We start from the raw sequence: 18,006 nt of genomic DNA, 5'->3' as shown, positions 1-18,006 counted from the left end.
TTGCACAACAGCCTGTGAAATTTATTGTCAATCAATGTTGCTTCCTAAGTGGACAGTTTGATTTCACAGAAGTGTGATTGACTTGGAGTTACATTGTGTTGTTTAAGTGTTCCCTCTATTTTTTTGAGCAGTGTCCCCAAACTTTTGAATGGTAGTATATACAGTGGGGAGAACAAGTATTTGATACACTGCGGATTTTGCAGGATTTCCTACTTACAAAGCATGTAGAGGTCTGTAATTTATATCATAGGCACACTTCAACTGTGAGAGATGGAATCAAAAAAAAAATTACATCCAGAAAATCACATTGTATGATTTTTAAGTAATTCATTTGCATTTTATTGCATGACATAAGTATTTGATCAACTACAAACCAGTAAGAATTCCGGCTCTCACAAACCTGTTAGTTTTTCTTTAAGAAGCCCTCCTGTTCTCCACTCCTTACCTGTATTAACTGCACCTGTTTGAACTCATTACCTGTATAAAAGACACCAGTCCACACACTCAATCAAACAGACTCCAACCTCTCCACAATGGCCAAGACCAGAGAGCTGTGTAAGGACATCAGGGATAAAATGGTAGACCTGCACAAGGCTGGGATGGGCTACAGGACAATAGGCAAGCAGCTTGGTGAGAAGGCAACAACTGTTGGCGCAATTATTAGAAAATGGAAGAAGTTCAAGATGACAGTCAATCACCCTCGTTCTGGGGCTCCATGCAAGATCTCACCTCGTGGGGCAACAATGATCATGAGGGTGAGGGATCAGCCCAGAACTACACGGCAGGGCCCGGTCAATGACTTGAAGAGAGCTGGGACCAGAGTCTCAAAGAAAACCATTAGTAACACACTACGCCGTCATGGATTAAAATCCTGCAGCACACGCAAGGTCCCCCTGCTCAAGCCAGCGCATGTCCAGGCCCGTCTGAAATTTGCCAATGACCATCTGGATGATCCAGAGGAGGAATGGGAGAAGGTCATGTGGTCTGATGAGACAAAAATAGAGCTTTTTGGTCTAAACTCCACTCACCGTGTTTGGAGGAAGAAGAATGATGAGTACAACCCCAAGATCCCCATCCCAACCGTGAAGCATGGAGGTGGAAACATCATTCTTTGGGGATGCTTTTCTGCAAAGGGGACAGGACGACTGCACCGTATTGAGGGGTGGATGGATGGGGCCATGTATCGCGAGATCTTGGCCAACAACCTCCTTCCCTCAGTGAGAGCATTGAAGATGGGTAGTGGTTGGGTCTTCCAGCATGACAATGACCCGAAACACACAGCCAGGGCAACTAAGGAGTGGCTCCGCAAGAAGCATCTCAAGGTCCTGGAGTGGCCTAGCCAGTCTCCAGACCTGAACCCAATAGAAAATCTTTGGAGGGAGCTGAAAGTCCGTATTGCCCAGCGACAGCCCCGAAACCTGAAGGATCTGGAGAAGGTCTGTATGGAGGTGTGTGCCAAAATGCCTGCTGCAGTGTGTGCAAACCTGGTCAAGAACTACAGGAAACGTATGATCTCTGTAATTGCAAACAAAAGTTTCTGTACCAAATATTAAGTTCTGCTTTTCTGATGTATCAAATACTTATACTTAAAAATCATACTATGTGATTTTCTGGATTTTTGTTTTAGATTCCTTCTCTCACAGTTGAAGTGTACCTATGATAAAATGTACAGACCTCTACATGCTTTGTAAGTAGGAAAACCTGAAAAATCGGCAGTGTATCAAATACTTGTTCTCCTCACTGTATATACTACCATTCAAAAGTTTGGGGACACACAGAAATGTCCTTGTTTTTAAAGAAAAGCATCTATTAAAATAACATCAAATTGAACAAAAATACAGTGTAAACATTGTTAATGTTGGAAATTACTATTGTAGCTGGAAACGGCAGATTTTTTATGCAATATCTACATACACGTACAGAGGCCCATTATCAGAAACCATCACTCCTGTGTTCCAATGGCAGTTTTGTGTTAGCTAATCCAAGAAGTTCAGCATCCCGGAGTTGCTTCTTTACTGTTGATGTTGAGGCTGGTATTATTTAATGAAGCTGCCAGTTGAGGACTGCCAAACTAGACACTCTAATGTACTTGTCCTCTTGCTCAGTTGTACACTGGGGCCTCCCACTCCTCTTTCTATTCTAGTTAGAGCCAGTTTGCGCTGTTCTGTGAATGGTGTAGTACACAGCGTTGTACGAGATCTTCAGTTTCTTGACAATTTCTTGACAACACAGAAGTGATGGTTGCTGATAATGGGCCTCTGTAGGCCTATGTAGATATTCCATAAAAAATCTGCCGTTTCCAGCTACAATAGACATTTTCTATGTCTACACTGCATTTCTGATCAATTTATGTTATTTTAATGGACAAAAAATGTGCTTTTCTTTCAAAAACAAGGACATTTCAATGTGACCCCAAACTTTTGAACGATATTTGCAAAAAAATATATGGGGATTGGAAGTGAAGCAGACAATTACATTGATGGAAGCTACAATCTATCTGCAATTTTACAGCTAATCTACCCACTGAAAAAAAACATTACCAACACATCAACAGCTTCTCTTGAACTATTATAGCCTGTCTGTCAGATACAACACTTAACCACACACCTTCCTAAATATGTCTTACATGCTTTCCTCTCAGTCTAAACACGTCCTAACCCCCTGAGATCCCCCTAAAGACCTCCCCTGCATGTTGCCCTCCCCAGGGGAAACAATATACAGTGGGGCAAAAAAGTATTTAGTCAGCCACCAATTGTGCAAGTTCTCCCACTTAAAAAGATGAGAGAGGCCTGTTTCATCATAGGTACACTTCAACTATGACAGACAAATTGAGAAAACAAAATCCAGAAAATCACATTGTAGGATTTTTAATGAATTTATTTGCACCATCATAATTGGTGGCTGACTAAATACTTTTTTGCCCCACTGTTTATGGTAATATATGGTCTGTCTGTAAGGTACATCACTTGCCCACACTGAAGTGGTTGTTCCTCTCCCCAGGTGAGAAAACCTTTAAATCAGACCTCCATTTGTCAGAGACCTTGTTAACCCATAAACCATAAACTGGGGCAAGTTAAACTGTTAAACTTTTAAACTGTTAACCAGCAAGTTAAAATTAGGGAAGGCATCCCGACTCCATGCTACCACACAGCTCTCTCGCTCTCTGTTTACCTCCTGTAACTTCACACAGTTTATAAGTATTTTCAAACCATTTCCCTTCCAGGTTATTAACAACCAAGGGCTCTTTCATGGGATTACATTTTGTCTTCTAAATGCAATTAGACTATTGCGTAAAGGCCGAAAGGAGCAAGAGATGTAATGGACTTGAATCTCCTTGACAGATGTGAGAGCATTAGTTTCAATCAGTTTGCCAGCCTGGCACATCTTGAAAGTGTAGGACTGTCTTGACACTGACTGATTGTGATGTTGTTTATCTTTGGTATACCATTCTTTATCTGCACAAATCAAAGTCATTTTGTTGTGAAAGATGTAATTGCAGTGAAGTAGGAAATACTCACCAAACTCTGGCGCTCAGTGAATACGTAGGTTATTGACCAGCCATTCTCCAACTGATTATCAATCTACGTGGCAAACAAAGATACAAACATTGACATTTAAAACAGAAGCGTAGAATTGGGCAGTTATGATTCTCCAGGAGGAAAGTAGGAGTAGGCATGCAGCCGTACAGAATTCCCATCTGCCACATATAGTTCTCATTAGTTATGTGTGTGGGTCACATAAGGTAAAGAAATGACCTTAGAACAATAAAATAAGTCTAACTTGGGAGGAAACCTTAACATCAATACATTCAGGCATGACTTATGACTGTTTGAGTGATTTTAATTATCTGTATCTCAACTTGATATTTAGTTTGTAGAGTCTGTTGATATTACTGCATGATTTGGTGTGGTATGAGGTGTCCTCACCAGGCAGTTGAGGTTGAGGAGGTGACCCTTGGTCACAGAGTGCCGACATGGACCAGGGACGCCACCCCACGCCAAAGGGAAGCACATGAGGAAGAGGAAGCACAGATGCCTAGCCTACAATGGACATAACATTATCATTACATTATGACCCTTGTTACTGCTGCTACTACTACTACTTCTGCTTTTACAAACTACTACAGTACTACTACTATTACTCGATAGCACCACAACAACAACTTATATTTCCACTACTACAGTACTACTGCTCAGGGATCTACATCTCAAAGTGTTGTTGCTCACCGTGAAAGGAGAGCAAAATAAAGGAATATTGATCAATAATGTTCAATAGTGAGTTCCAAAATTATAGGCACAATGGTGCCTTTCGTCCACACTTGCTAACTTAATATCATATTACGGAAATACAATTCTAAGTCACATGGGGATTGACACATTTTTTAAAATATGTTTTCAAATTTGATATTTTTTCTTACATAGCACCTTATGGCTTGTCTATTTGAGAACATTTTTGAGTTTTTGATGACAAACTTTTGAAGGCCATGTTGAGAGCTGGGAAAGAGCTAGTCAATCTGCTCCCAATTCCATACTGTTGCAGAACACTGGTTATGAACATCTGGAAAAGCTAACTGTTAACAATAGATACTAGATCAAAATGTCATAATGCTTACTGCCCAAAATTGCTGATAGTACTTTTTTTTCACTTTATTACAGAACGGAGGCTCTACAGAGGGCCAGACAGAGAAACAAAGTATTTGATGTGGCAAATATAACTTTACAATATTACGGTTTACCTTGGTGTAAACAGAGGTGACCCAACACAAATAACATATACACACGTGCACAGGCATGTGTGCACACACTTCACTCTTACCAAGGATATCCTCAAGGAACCTTTGCTAGTCAATGGATTCTTATTTGCACCTTTGGTTAGTTGAGGGGTTCTTGGAGGACCCTTGTTGCTGGCACGTGCGGAGAATTTAAAATGTATTTTTTACTAGTGGATTTGCCTGACAGGCTCAGCAACCAAGTCAAGGAAAGGAGGGTACCTAGTCAGTTGTTCAACTCAATGTGTTCTGCTGAAATGTGTCTTCCCATTTAACCCAACCCCTCTGAATCAGAGAGGTGTGTTTTTTTGTTGTTGCCTTAATCAACATTAACAGAGAGCAGTGGCCTTGCTCAGAACAACAGATTTTGACCTTGTCAGCTCAAGGATTCGATCCAGCAACTTTCTGGTTACTGGCCCAAAGCGCTAACCACTATGCTACCTGCCGCCCCACTGAAGTAAAGAAATGTAGCTAGTCTAAGGCTCAATCTCAATGCTTCCACTTAGCCCTCCCCATCCATGTTGCAGTATCCCGCAAGCAGGATGGATTGGGAATTGTGCCTCAATTAAACTTTGAGTGAGGCGTAGTGCCTTTTTAGTCCTCTAGCTAGCCTTCCAAATGAAGCAAATTGAGTTTGTAATGACAGGTTTTTCTATCACTGAATAAAAAATGTTTTCCTAGTTTATTATCAGTAGATAAATTGTATTTATATTAAACTATATGTATTCTAGTGGTGGTATTCTGTCAGAAGATTGGAGACGTAGCTTTCATAATGTTCTTTTTGGCCACCTGTGAGAGTAGTTATCATTCCTGTGTTCTCTTTTAAAGTCATTAAAGGTTAAGATTGAACACGACCAGTTCTGCAGCCTTGTTAAAAGCTGACATACAAGTGTAGGATCTTAATTTGATCACATTTTTGTAACTGAGAAAAATGTCATTCTCCGCTGAAAATACAGACTAGCTTTGTGATTTATATAAATTCAATGAAAACCTGTACTAACATGGTTATATAAATAGTATTTCACTTTTCATGTAGCCTACTTATGTACAGCTAATAGCCTAACCACCAATCAAACAACATTATGGACTAAACATTAAAAACCTGTGGCTACAGGATTATTTTGCTATGACAATACTGGTCAAATGAAAATCCTATATCTGTAAGTGTATGTGATTTTAAAGAACCAAGTAGCCTTCCATTGCTACAAGTCAGCATTTTGTTACAATACAATATTGATAATATTTAAATATTGATTAATAATATTGATTATATAAAAATATGAATGTATAATACATTAATATTAACAATAACAATGATAATCATGTAAATACCAGTAACAATATATTATTTAAAAGGTTCAAAATGGAACCCTAACCCTAACTTGAAATAACAAAATACTATTGAAATGAAAATGAAAAGGTTCCCCACAGTGGCAATCGTTTTGACCCCCAAAAGGTTCTTGGGGGCTCCTTTTCTGGCTGGAGTGTACTTCAAGGTAATAGCAGTAATAGTCCTCCCCAGCAGGGATCCGGCACTGTTTCAGGGAAAACTTTGGCACATTCACATACTTTATGGAGATGGTTCTCCACATAATCATGTCCAGATGGAATATATGGGCTTATTTCCTTTCCTTTCTTTCAAGGCAAAAAACTGCATATTGTATCTAATTGATTAAGTATGTTTTGAAATGGTATAAGGTGGTATTTGGATTCCTAATAGTTTATCATAAGAGTTTGTTACTTATGGTTCCGGTGGCATTGAAATGTGTGGGTTTCTCCTTTGCAAAATAACTATGAATTAACAGACTTATTTAAAAATAATTGTCAACATGTAACATGTTAATATGGTGTGGGACGTTCACTGTATTGCAAGAATCATTAGCAGGTCTATTTCGCTCCAGCATCAGGCATATTCTGTCTGTTCACAATTCACCTCTGGGAACATGGCAGCACTCAACACCCGACAACAGAAAGAGTTGGCCACTACTATCTGAGAGATTGTTTGTGAGGAAATTACCTCTGCCCTCGACTTGTAATTAAGACCGGTAAATTATTATCTTGCACTGCTCACTTCTAAAGTGGATACCTACTAAACTGAAGTGGAAAGTTTGGAGATATCGGTGACAGTCACACTTTATTTGGATAGTGCAAACTCTTCATCTGTAAATGCTCTAGAGATGGTCATACCATCAACAAACTATCTGTTGATAAGCTTGCTAAGGTTAGGTTTATAATAAGGGTTAGGATAAAGGTTAAGGTTAGGGTTAGAGCTACGGTTAGTAGATAGTTAGTTGAAATGTTACTCAGTCTGTATAGTTTGTGCCTTCAGAAAGTACTCATAACCCTTGACTTATTCCACATTTTGAAAAATAGTTTAAATAGATCGAATGCAAGATTGATTGAATACATTTTTTTCCTTCTCACCCATTCCGCATAATGACAAAGTGAAAACATGTATTTTGAAATTTTAGCAAATGTATTAAAATACAGAAATCTGTTGTTTGCATAAATATTCACACCCCTGAGTCAATACACGTTAGAATCACATTTGGCAGCGATGACAGCTGTGAGTCTTTCTGGGTAAGTCTCTAAGATCTTTGCACATCTGGATTGTACAATATTTACACACATTTTATTGACTTTTTATTCTTCAAGCTCTATCAAGTTGGTTGATGATCATTGCTAGACAGCCATTTTCATGTCTTGCAATATAATTTTAAGCCTATTTAAGTCAAAACTGTAACTATGCCACTCAGGAACAAGGTTTTCTGCTAGGATTTTGTCTGTGCTTAGCTCTCTTCCATTTTTTTTATTTTTTTGTATCTTAAACAACTCCCTTGTCCTTACTGATGACAAGCATACCCACAACATGATGTAGCCGATACCTTGAAAATATGAAGAGTGGTACTCAGTGATGTGTTGTGTTGGATTTGCCCCAAACATAACGCTTTGTATTCAAGACATGTAGTTAATATCATTGCAATATTATTTGCAGTTTTACTTTAGTGCCTTATTGAAAACAGGATGCATATTTTGGAATATTTTTATTCCGTATAGTCTTCCTTCTTTTCACTCTGTAATTTAGGTTAGTATTGTGGAGTAACTATAATGTTGCTGATCCATCCTCAGTTATCTCCTATCACAGACATTAATCTTCTGTAACCATTTTAAAATCACCATTGGCCTCATGGTGAAATCCTTGAGCGGTTTCCTTCCTCTCCAGCAACTGAGTTAGGAAGGGCGCCTGTATCTTTGTAGTGAATGGGTGTATTGACCCAAAGATATACTCAATGTCAGTTTTTTTTACCCATCTACCAATAAGTGCCCTTCTTTGCAAACCATTGGAAAAACTCCCTGGTCTTTGTGTTTGAATCTGTCCTTGAAATTCATTGCTCGACTGAAGGACCTTACAGATAAATGTATATCTGGTGTATAGAAATGGGGTAGTCATTTAAAAATCACGTTAAACATTAATTGCACACAGAGAGAGACCATACAACTTATTATGTGACTTGAGAGGGACATTTTCACTCTTGAACTTATTTAGGCTTGCCATAATAAAAGGTTTGAATTCTTACTGACTCAAGACATTTCAGCTTTTCATGTTTATTTAATTTGTAAAAATTTCGAAAATAATAATTCTACTTTGACATTGTGGGGTATTGTGTGTAGATCAGTGACACAAATCTCAATTTTATTTATATATATATATATATACACAGTGAACTCCAAATGTTTTGGGACAGTGAGGTTAAAGTGCAGGCTGTCAGCTTTAATTTGAGGGTATTGTTATCCATATTGGGTGAACTAAATGACACCCCTTATTTACACAGTCCCCCCATTTTAAGGGACCAAAAGTATTGGGACAAATTCACTGTATGTTAGGTACTAAAAAGTATTTTGTCCCATATTCACAGCACACAAATGACTACATCACGTTTGTGACTACAAACCCACCCCCCACCCCCCGAACAATAAAACATTTAAATGATTAAACATTTGATCCTAAATAAAAGGGTTTTTATCTGAAATAATATTTAAAATGTTTTGCATGATTGTAACGTGGCCCATCCCATACACTTCTTTCAAAGACCCACTCAGATATCAGGCACTGGTCACTTTCATCCCATCTTCGACATAGAAAATATAATATATAATCTACATAAACTTCATGTCATAATGTACACATTGGCTAGCACGGTGGAGGCCAAAGAACAAGTGCAGCATCCAAATGTCCCTCTACATCAGCAAATTAGCACCCACTCGCCACTTCCTGTGCAATGTTCTTGATATGGTACATGGTGGCTGTTGTTCTAATGAAAGACTCCAACAGCACTGAAGAAATCGAGTCTGAAGATAAGTATATTTAAAGAGTTGCTTATTCAAGTAACTCAACTCATGTAAACACCCTGCTTCCAATATCCCTACAATATGAGTACAGCATTTAAAAGAGCAGAAAATGTAATAAAAATATAAATACCATTTGTGAGCTACTTTATCAAACAGGACTTTTGTTGAAAAAAGTCCAAATAAATTCCAAGTTTTTTTTTTACTTTAAAATGAATAAATTATGTATTTTCATGAAAACATTTATAGTAATATAATCTACTTATTGAATGTTAAAGCTATTTCCTGAAAGAGGAATTCCTAGACTTGAAATTGCCTTTCTGAGAAAAATGCCTCATATCAAAAATGTTGAATAATTTTATTAGTAGCTTCCATTATTATGGACGGAATTCTAAACTTGCCAAAAATACAAAGATAATTATTTCGACCAGATTCAGAAAAGTATGGATAACATTTTCAACACAGCATCATCCAAAATCTTCTCTTCATCCTGATTGCAAAAAATGAAGGTTTCTTCCCCCCTCGCCATCGAGGGCGCCAGGCTCCTCAGCATTGCGCACTCCTGCCATCATCATTCCGCACACCTGCCTTCCCCCCATCACGCGCATAAGTGATTATTGGATTCACCAGGACTCAATCACCTCTGTATACTTCTGGCCCTTCTTTGGACACTGTGTTAACAAACCTCCAGACAAGCTTCAATGCCATACAACTCTCCTTCCGTTGCCTCCAACTGCTCTAAAATGCAAGTAAAACTAAATGCATGCTCTTCAACCGATTGCTGCCCGCACTTGCCCGCCCGTCCAGCATCACTGCTCTGGACGGTTCTGACTTAGCTATTTGTAGTTGTCCACATATTCTAGGTGTCTGGTTAGACTGTAAACTCTCCTTCAAGACTCACATTAAGTATCTCCAATCCAAAATTAACTCTAGAATCAGCTTCCTATTTCACAACAAAGCATCCTTCACTCATGCTGCCAAACATACCCTGTAAAACGGACTGTCCTAACAATCCTCGACTTTGGCGATGTCATTTACAAAATAGCCTGCAACACTCTACTCAACCAATTGGATGCTGTCTTTCACAGTGCCATCACAGTGCCATCATGATGTTTAGCTGAGTGGAAAATGTAGGCTTTGATGGTAATTGCTTTATTAGTTAGTGTTTGGTATGTTCTGATGGGAGGGGCTTCCCCTACAAAACGAGCCTCTCTTTCAGTTCAAGGGTGGACCATTTTGGATTGAGTTGTTGATGGGGCAGCATTGATTATAGCTGTCACATAATGTATTATTTTGGTGGCAGTACTGTTGTTTCTCTTTCGGATTCAGTACTTTTGTGGCTCCGCTATCTTTTTATTTGATAGAGGTTACTGTAGGTTTTTCAGTGTAGCCTTCTGGACTACTCTACACGACAACCTCAATACTATGAATTAACACATGAAATCATGTAGTAACCAAAAAAGTGGTAAGCCAATCAAAGTATATTTTATATTTGAGATTCTTCAAAGTAGCCATCCTTTGCCTTGATGACAGGTTTTCACAATCTTGGCATTCTCTCAACCAGCTTCATGAGGTAGTCACCTGGAATGCATTTCAATTAACAGGTGTGCCTTGTTAAAAGTTAATTTGTGGAATTTATTTCCTTCTTAATGCATTTGATACAATCAAGGTAGGGGTGGTATAAAGAAGATAGCCCTATTTGGTATAATAAGTCCATGTTATGAAGGCCAGTCAATCTGGAAAATTTCAAGAACTTTGAAAGTTTCTTCAAGTGCAGTCGCCAAACCCATCAAGCACTATGATGAAACTGGCTCTCATGAGGACCGCCACAGGAAAGGAAGACCCAGAGTTACCTCTGCTGCAGAGGATAAGTTCATTAGAGTTACCATTCTCAGAAATCAGAAATTGAATTCCAAATAAATGCATCAGAGTTCAAGTAACAGACACATATCAACATCAACTGTTCAGAGGAGACTGCATGATACAGGCATTCATGGTTGAATTGCTGCAAAGAAATCGCTACTAAAGGACACCAGTAAGATGAAGAGACTTCCTTGGGATAAAGAAACAGAAGCAATGGACATTTGACAGGTGTAAATGAGTCCAAATTTGAGATTTTTGGTTCCAACCGCAGTGTCTTTATGAGATGCAGAATAGGTGAACGAATGATCTCTGTGTGTGTGGTTCCCACCGTGAAGCATGGAGGAGGAGGTGTGATTGTGTGAGAGTGCTTTGCTGGGACACTGTGATTTATTTAGAATTCAAGGCACACTTTACCAGCAAGGCTACCACAGCATTCTGCAACATTACACAATCCCATCTGGTTTGTGCTTATTGGGACTATAATTTTTATCAACAGGACAATGACCCAACACACCTCCAGGCTGTGTAATTTATTTCTTTTTTATTTTACCTTTATTTAACTAGGCAAGTCAGTTAAGAACACATTCTTATTTTCAATGACAGTCTAGGAACAGAGGGTTTGACTAAGAAGGTGAGTGATGGAGTGTTGCATCAGATGACCTGGCCTCCACAATCACCCGACCTCAACTCAATTCAGATGGTTTGGGATGAGTTGGACTGCAGAGTGAAGGAAAAGCAGCCAACAAGTGCTCAGCATATGCTTGAACTCCTTCAAGACTGTTAGAAAAGCGTTCCAGGTGAAGCTGGTTGAGATAATGCCCAGGGTGCGCAAAGCTGTCATCAAGGCAATGGTTGGCTTGTTGGTTATACATGATTCCATGTGTTACTTCATAGTTTTGATGTCTTCATTATTATTCTACAATGTAGATCATCGTAAAATAAAGAAAAACCCTTGAATGAGTAGGTGTGTACTAACTTTTGACTGGTGTATATATAGTAAGTGGACCCTAACATAACAATCCATTTGACTGTTTTGCATTGGCAAGGCACTTGGCCCAGAACATGACTTTTGAACTTCTTCAATGTATTTCAACATGATTTTTTAAAAAAAATAATGAATGTTCATAGTGCATAAGCACTGAATCTATTGTATTCCACGAAATACAGTTGTCCCAAATTTGTCCCACAGTATTGCATCATTACCACCACGCTGTGCTTTTTCAAAATTGTACATATCGAGTCACACAAGAACTGGGAAGAGACGGTGAAGAACAAGGATATGACGTATAATATATTATATATCCACCTCCAAGTAAAGTAACTTGGAATGTGTCAAACGGTCATAAGTCATCTAGACTCTCCTCTATTTGGAAGGATACATCTCATTCTATTATGGTTGGAGTTTATCAAATGGAAACTGATCATATTAACAAAGTAAACCTGGTAGTGTAATCCCAAATATTAGCAAATTGTCATTAAAACATTGTCATTACCAGCACAAATAGGGTCGGTATTGACATTTTCCAGGTTATTGCCATCAGAAAATAATGACTTTTTGTATAACTTTTGTATAAAATGGGTAAACCCCTGCTCAATATTGCTTATCACATAATATTTAATATGTTTTTATAACAATCGATCATATTGTAAATACTAATTTCCACAAAGTCATTTTTAACAACATTATCCTGTCGTTATTGCCACACAGTCTTTACCACCATAATCAACAAATATTTCTGAATAAAAAAAATATGTACACATTAAATATCCCACTCCTCTCTTCATCAAGTGTAAAGCACTTGTTCTCAATAGATCAACTTAAAAATGAGTAAGCACATAACCATTTCGACATGTAATTGCATTGTTTATGATACTGTACAAACACAGGCAGCAAACAGCCACAGGCAGCAAACAGACATATAAACAGCCAATAAGGAATTCAAATAATTATTTCTAAATGTGCAAGTGCCAAATCCTATTGACAGATAAACCAAATAATCCCAAACCACATGTTGTTTGTGATTTAGTTGTAAACTAAAATTGAAGGTTTTATGATGTAAATTCCATCTATTGTTGAATAAAATGGTCACAGTCAATACCAGGTTATGGCTCCTGATAAAATGAGGAAAGTATTTATTGTGATAAAAGTATTTTTTAAGAAACATTTGATTTTAAATCACCTATATACAATGACATCTTGAGTTCTGGATAGTGGAGCAGTGTTTAGGGACACCACAACTTGTTATCTACTGTCCTAAAACCGGGCTCCCCAACTGTGATTTTACTTGCAACTAAAGGTGTGACTTTCTGGCGTTAAAATACACAAGCTCAAAGTTATTGAGTCAAGAATTTACATTTTAAAAGATACTTATGTCTTCTTAGATGTTTTGAGTGTGGTACTGTGTGTTCTAGCTGCGCCACAAGTTGTTTCATAAACCTGTGACGTGTCCCGGGCTCATTACATGAACAAAAAAAATGCTATTTATTGTCACTCCCCTAAAATCTACTGGCTAGACATCTGGGTATCACATTACAGACTAAATACTTCACAGTAACAGTAACCACTCTGTGCATTGCCTGGGCTACTGCAGTAAATTACTCAGATGAATACAATTCAATAACTGTCTTGTCAAATTCACACATGAGTCAATGGCTTAATAAAATACAATTGTTATAGTAGGTACTTACTATTAGCAGCCCATCAGTTGTTACCGCTAACAAAAAATCTTGGAATGATACCAGTAACCCAAAATGCCCAGGTTCCAGAGTAGGGGACATACCTTGGCTTTGTGGGCTGGTTTGTGTGTGTTCATCTGGCTGACCTAGGCAAGTAGAACAGAGTAGAGTCCACTTTTAGAGTCATTGGAGCAGAGTTCCTGTCTTTGGTGAAGATGAGATTATTTCCCACTTGATGTGCATAATGATGAAGAGCAAAGAGAAGGAAAGGACAGACAATCCGAATGAGGGAACGATCAACGTCCGGATGTTGACTTACAAGAAGTCTAGGGTCCAATGGTCAACTTTGCTTAGCCATCTCTGTCTTCAATGACTGACTGAGCGAGTGTGGGTGGTGGTGTGTGTGAGTGACCGCCTATCCTCACTGGTACCTCATTGAGAGGCAGTCTTAAAACCCCTCCTCTTTCTCTCTTTCTTTCTTTCTCCCTCCCCCACCCCCTCTCTCTCTCTATCTCTCTCTCTCTCTTTCTCTCTCTCTCTCTCTCTTGTTCCTCTGACTTGCTCTTTCATTTTCTGACTCACTCTTTTCCCCTCTCATTATCATCCTCACTCTCCATCTCTCACTCGAACTACTTTAAATGCCCATCAATCTCTTTCTCAATCTCTCTAAAGTCTTCATACATTCCTCGCGACATGGAGCAATACCCCTGTTGACCACTCATGAAACCCAATGCAGTCCTATTAGATGTTTATGTTAGTCTAGCTCCTTAACACAGTATGACCTCTTATTATTTGTCTTGTAACTTGCCCATAATCTTTTCAAGACACTGTATGTGAAGCAACTTCGAGCAGCTCTGGAAACACGAAGGGTCTTTTATCATTCAACTTTTGCAGAGACAAAAAAAAAAAAATTATCATGAAGTCTCACATGATCAGGGTGAATCTTCATAGCAACAGTTGACCATGGTGAACATGGTGGTGGTATGCAGGAGTGGAAATGGAAGCAAATCACTCTAGGAACCCTAGAATGTAAAATCCTTGAAATCAGTGTATTTTACATGTCAAAATCATTTCCCTCAATGAAATCAATTTCAAATACTGAGGATCTGAAAAAGATTGGTTCATATTTAATTGCCCTTGCCCTCAGTTCAGAAAATCATTTAATTCAATCAGGGGATTGACTTAAAATGTAAAGGAAATTACCTTATACCTAGAGGTCACAGAGGTCAAAGACTAGTAACACAGGGTCATATCTTATCCTTTTGCTTGTAATACCAAGAGTATGTTTTTTGTTTGTTCTAGGCTGAAACCAAAGCCTGCAATTCATAGCGACAGGAAGTAGGGGTGTTGGAGATGCTGCAGCACCTCCTGGTAAATGTTATTAAAATTGCCAAAATTATATAACTTAGACTTGATTGATGTCATATTCTACAATATGTTCGTCTGCCATCTTTTTGTAAACCGGGGATTTTGGTTACATTCAAGACAATGTTCTTTTGATTTATCTCATTTGGTCGGTATCAAAGTCGCCTGTCTTTTCAGTATTTTTTTGTAGTATTAAAACATATTCTGCTAATGTCACCAGTCTGTAAAACGAAGTACTGTATAGTTGCATGAAATGCATTCATAAAAGGAAACCATTTTGACCCCTTGGGCTGACCCAAATGTACGCTCTGTACATAATAGACTTTTTGAAAAGAGTCGTGAGTTAAATAACTTTCTAACCTGCAGTGACTAGGCTACTGGTATCCAATCTAGGCCTAGGCCTACCCATCATAGTAGGAAATGTATTTTAATGTTTGTCTGCAAATGCAACGATAGTTGCATGTGCTTTATTACTAAGGAGAATTCTTCAGTGCTGGTCATGTGTTTCCACCACTCGCTCCGGGAAGATGTTTTGAATAGGCACAGGGGGTGAGCACCCCTTAACCTAACCCTTCCCAGAGCTATGGTGAAAACTCAGGACCAGAAATTATGAATACTAGCCCTAGGCTTTGGGTCAGCCAATGAATCTATACACATGTCATAGACAAGACAAATGGTTCCATGCCTTTTTCATTACATATTGACTTTCAACATGTCAATACATGGCCACGAAATCATGAGACAAGGGTGCTGGGGCAGAGTTTTCCCTGATCTTGTAGTTGGCCAACCTAACCAATTCCGGACCCAAGTTGTAGCATATGACATAATAAATCAGATGTAAAAATGGCTTTATATAGGCGATGATGGGACCTGATAATTTGTCTAAAAAAGGTACTCCTACAGTATGGCATCACTATTGTGTTGATTGACAAAGCAGAAACAGGGTTTTAGAATTTTAGCAAATTTATAAAGATAAAAACAGAAATACATTATCACATAAGTAATCAGACCTTTTTCTATGAGACTTGGAATTGAGCTCAGGAGCATCCTGTTTCCATTGATCATCCTTGAGATGTTTCAACAAATTGATTGGAGTCCACCTGCAGTAAATTCAATTATTGGACATGTGGAAAAGCACACACCTGTCTATATAATGTCCCACAGTTGACAGTGCATGTCAGATCAAAAACCAGGCTATGAAGTTGAAGGAATTGTCCGTAGAGCTCCGGGAAAGGATTGTGTCGAGGCACAGATCTGGGGAAGTGTACCAAAAAATTTCTGCAGCATTGAAGGTCCCCAAGAACACAGAAGTTTGGAACCACCACAGATCTTCCTAGAGCTGGCTGCCAGGCCAAATTGATCAATCGGGAGAGAAGGGCCTTGGTCAGGGAGGCGACCAAGAATCCAATGGTACCTCTGATAGAGCTCCAGAGTTCTTCTGTGGAGATGGGAGGATCTTCCAGAAGGACAAACATCTCAACAGCACTCCACCAATCAGGCCTTTATGGTAGAGTGGACAGACGGAAGACACTCCTCAATAAAAGGCACATGACAGCCCTCTTGGAGTTTGCCAAACGGCACCTAAAGACTCTCAGAACATAAGAAACAAAATTCCCTGGTCTGATGAAACAAAGATTGAACTCTTTGGACTGAATGCCAAGCGTGACGTTTGCAGGAAACCTGACACCATCCCTAAGGTGAGCATGGTGGTGGCAGCATCATGCTGTTGGGATGTTTTTCTCAGGGCAGGGACTGGGAGACTAGTGAGGATCGAGGGAAAGATGAGCAGAGCAAAGTACAAAGAGATGCTTGATGAAAACCTGCTCCAGAGTTCTCGGGACCTCAGACTGGGATGAAGGTTCACCTTCCAACAGGACAACAACCCTAAGCCCACAGCTAAGACAATTTAGGAGTGGCTTCGGGACAAGTCTCTGAATGTCCTTGAGTGGCCCATCCAGAACTTGGACTTGAAACCGATCAGACATCTCTGGAGAGACCTGAAAATAGCTGTGCAGCGACGCTCCCCATACAGCCTAACAGAGCTTGAGATGATCTACAGAGAAGAATGGGAGAAACTCACCCAATACAGGTGAGCCAAGCTTGTAGCTTCATACCCAAAGAGACTTGAGGCTGTAATCGCTGCCAAAGGTGCTTCAACAAAGTGCTGAGTAAAGGGTCTGAATACTTATGTAAATGTTATATTTCAAAAATGTCTAAAAATCAGTTTTTGCTTTGTCATTATGAGGTATCGTGTGTAGATTGATTAGGAGGAAATAAACAATTTAATCAATTTTAGAATAAGTCTGTAATGTAACAGAATGTGAAAAAAGTCAAGGGGTCTGAATACTTCCGAATGCACTGTATATATAATAGATTAACCTCAGTTAATGCACTAGGGGGGAGATAGATACACACACAGCTGCATGTAAGCCTCCGCATTTTTCTGCATGTTTTAAAAAAAGATATAGATTTACAGTTCGATAAAATTTCATATTTTGGCAAGGACATATACAGGATACTGTCCTCCACAACACAACCTTCACTGCAGATCAAAACTCCAAACCTACAACCTGCTTTTGGACAAATTTACCAGGAAGGATTCCTACTACCAAAGATTCCAATTCACAAGCTATACTGCTACTGCTCTGGCAAACAAACGACAGAAACCTGAAAACACCATCTGACCTGGAACTGATTGAGTAATGTTTAGTCTGAAGCTATTTTGAAACCCAAAAATAAAAATACATTCCAGTGATAGATTTTACTTTATAAGAATTGAACGCTAAGTTAAGGCTACCAAGCTTGCTAGAACAGAACAGATACAACTTCAATTAGCACTGAGGTGTGAAGTGAGAGGTGTCAAAGCTTTCGAGCCCAACAATGGCAGGAGAGTCTCACAGCCTACAGCCTACCCCACCCAAATCGAAGCTCTCTCCTGCTTTTCAGACCATCCCCTGGCATTTCTACAAGGAATCTGACCCCAGAAA

At 39.0% G+C, this 18,006-nt stretch overlaps 1 protein-coding gene across 4 annotated transcripts in view; it reads right to left on the bottom strand.

Moving 5' to 3' along the window:
- The window catches only part of csf1 (macrophage colony-stimulating factor precursor), a 38,980-nt gene extending 24,903 nt beyond the window's left edge, over positions 1–14,077 (bottom strand). The window contains exons 1-4 of one of the 4 annotated variants that reach the window (XM_036947884.1): positions 13,974–14,066; positions 13,759–13,800; positions 3,927–4,040; positions 3,519–3,581 (exon numbers count right to left, since the gene is read on the bottom strand). In XM_036947884.1, coding sequence (XP_036803779.1) covers positions 3,519–3,581; positions 3,927–4,040; positions 13,759–13,791 — 210 coding nt within the window. In that variant the 5' untranslated portion in view covers positions 13,792–13,800; positions 13,974–14,066. 4 annotated transcript variants of the gene reach the window in all.
- Between the last annotated feature and the right edge of the window lie 3,929 nt (positions 14,078–18,006).

The sequence above is a fragment of the Oncorhynchus mykiss genome, chromosome 17 (genome assembly GCF_013265735.2).
Source record: "Oncorhynchus mykiss isolate Arlee chromosome 17, USDA_OmykA_1.1, whole genome shotgun sequence".
Classification (NCBI taxonomy): domain Eukaryota; kingdom Metazoa; phylum Chordata; class Actinopteri; order Salmoniformes; family Salmonidae; genus Oncorhynchus; species Oncorhynchus mykiss.
Note: the sequence above shows the minus strand (reverse complement) of the source record. Positions and strands in the feature narration are given on the sequence as shown.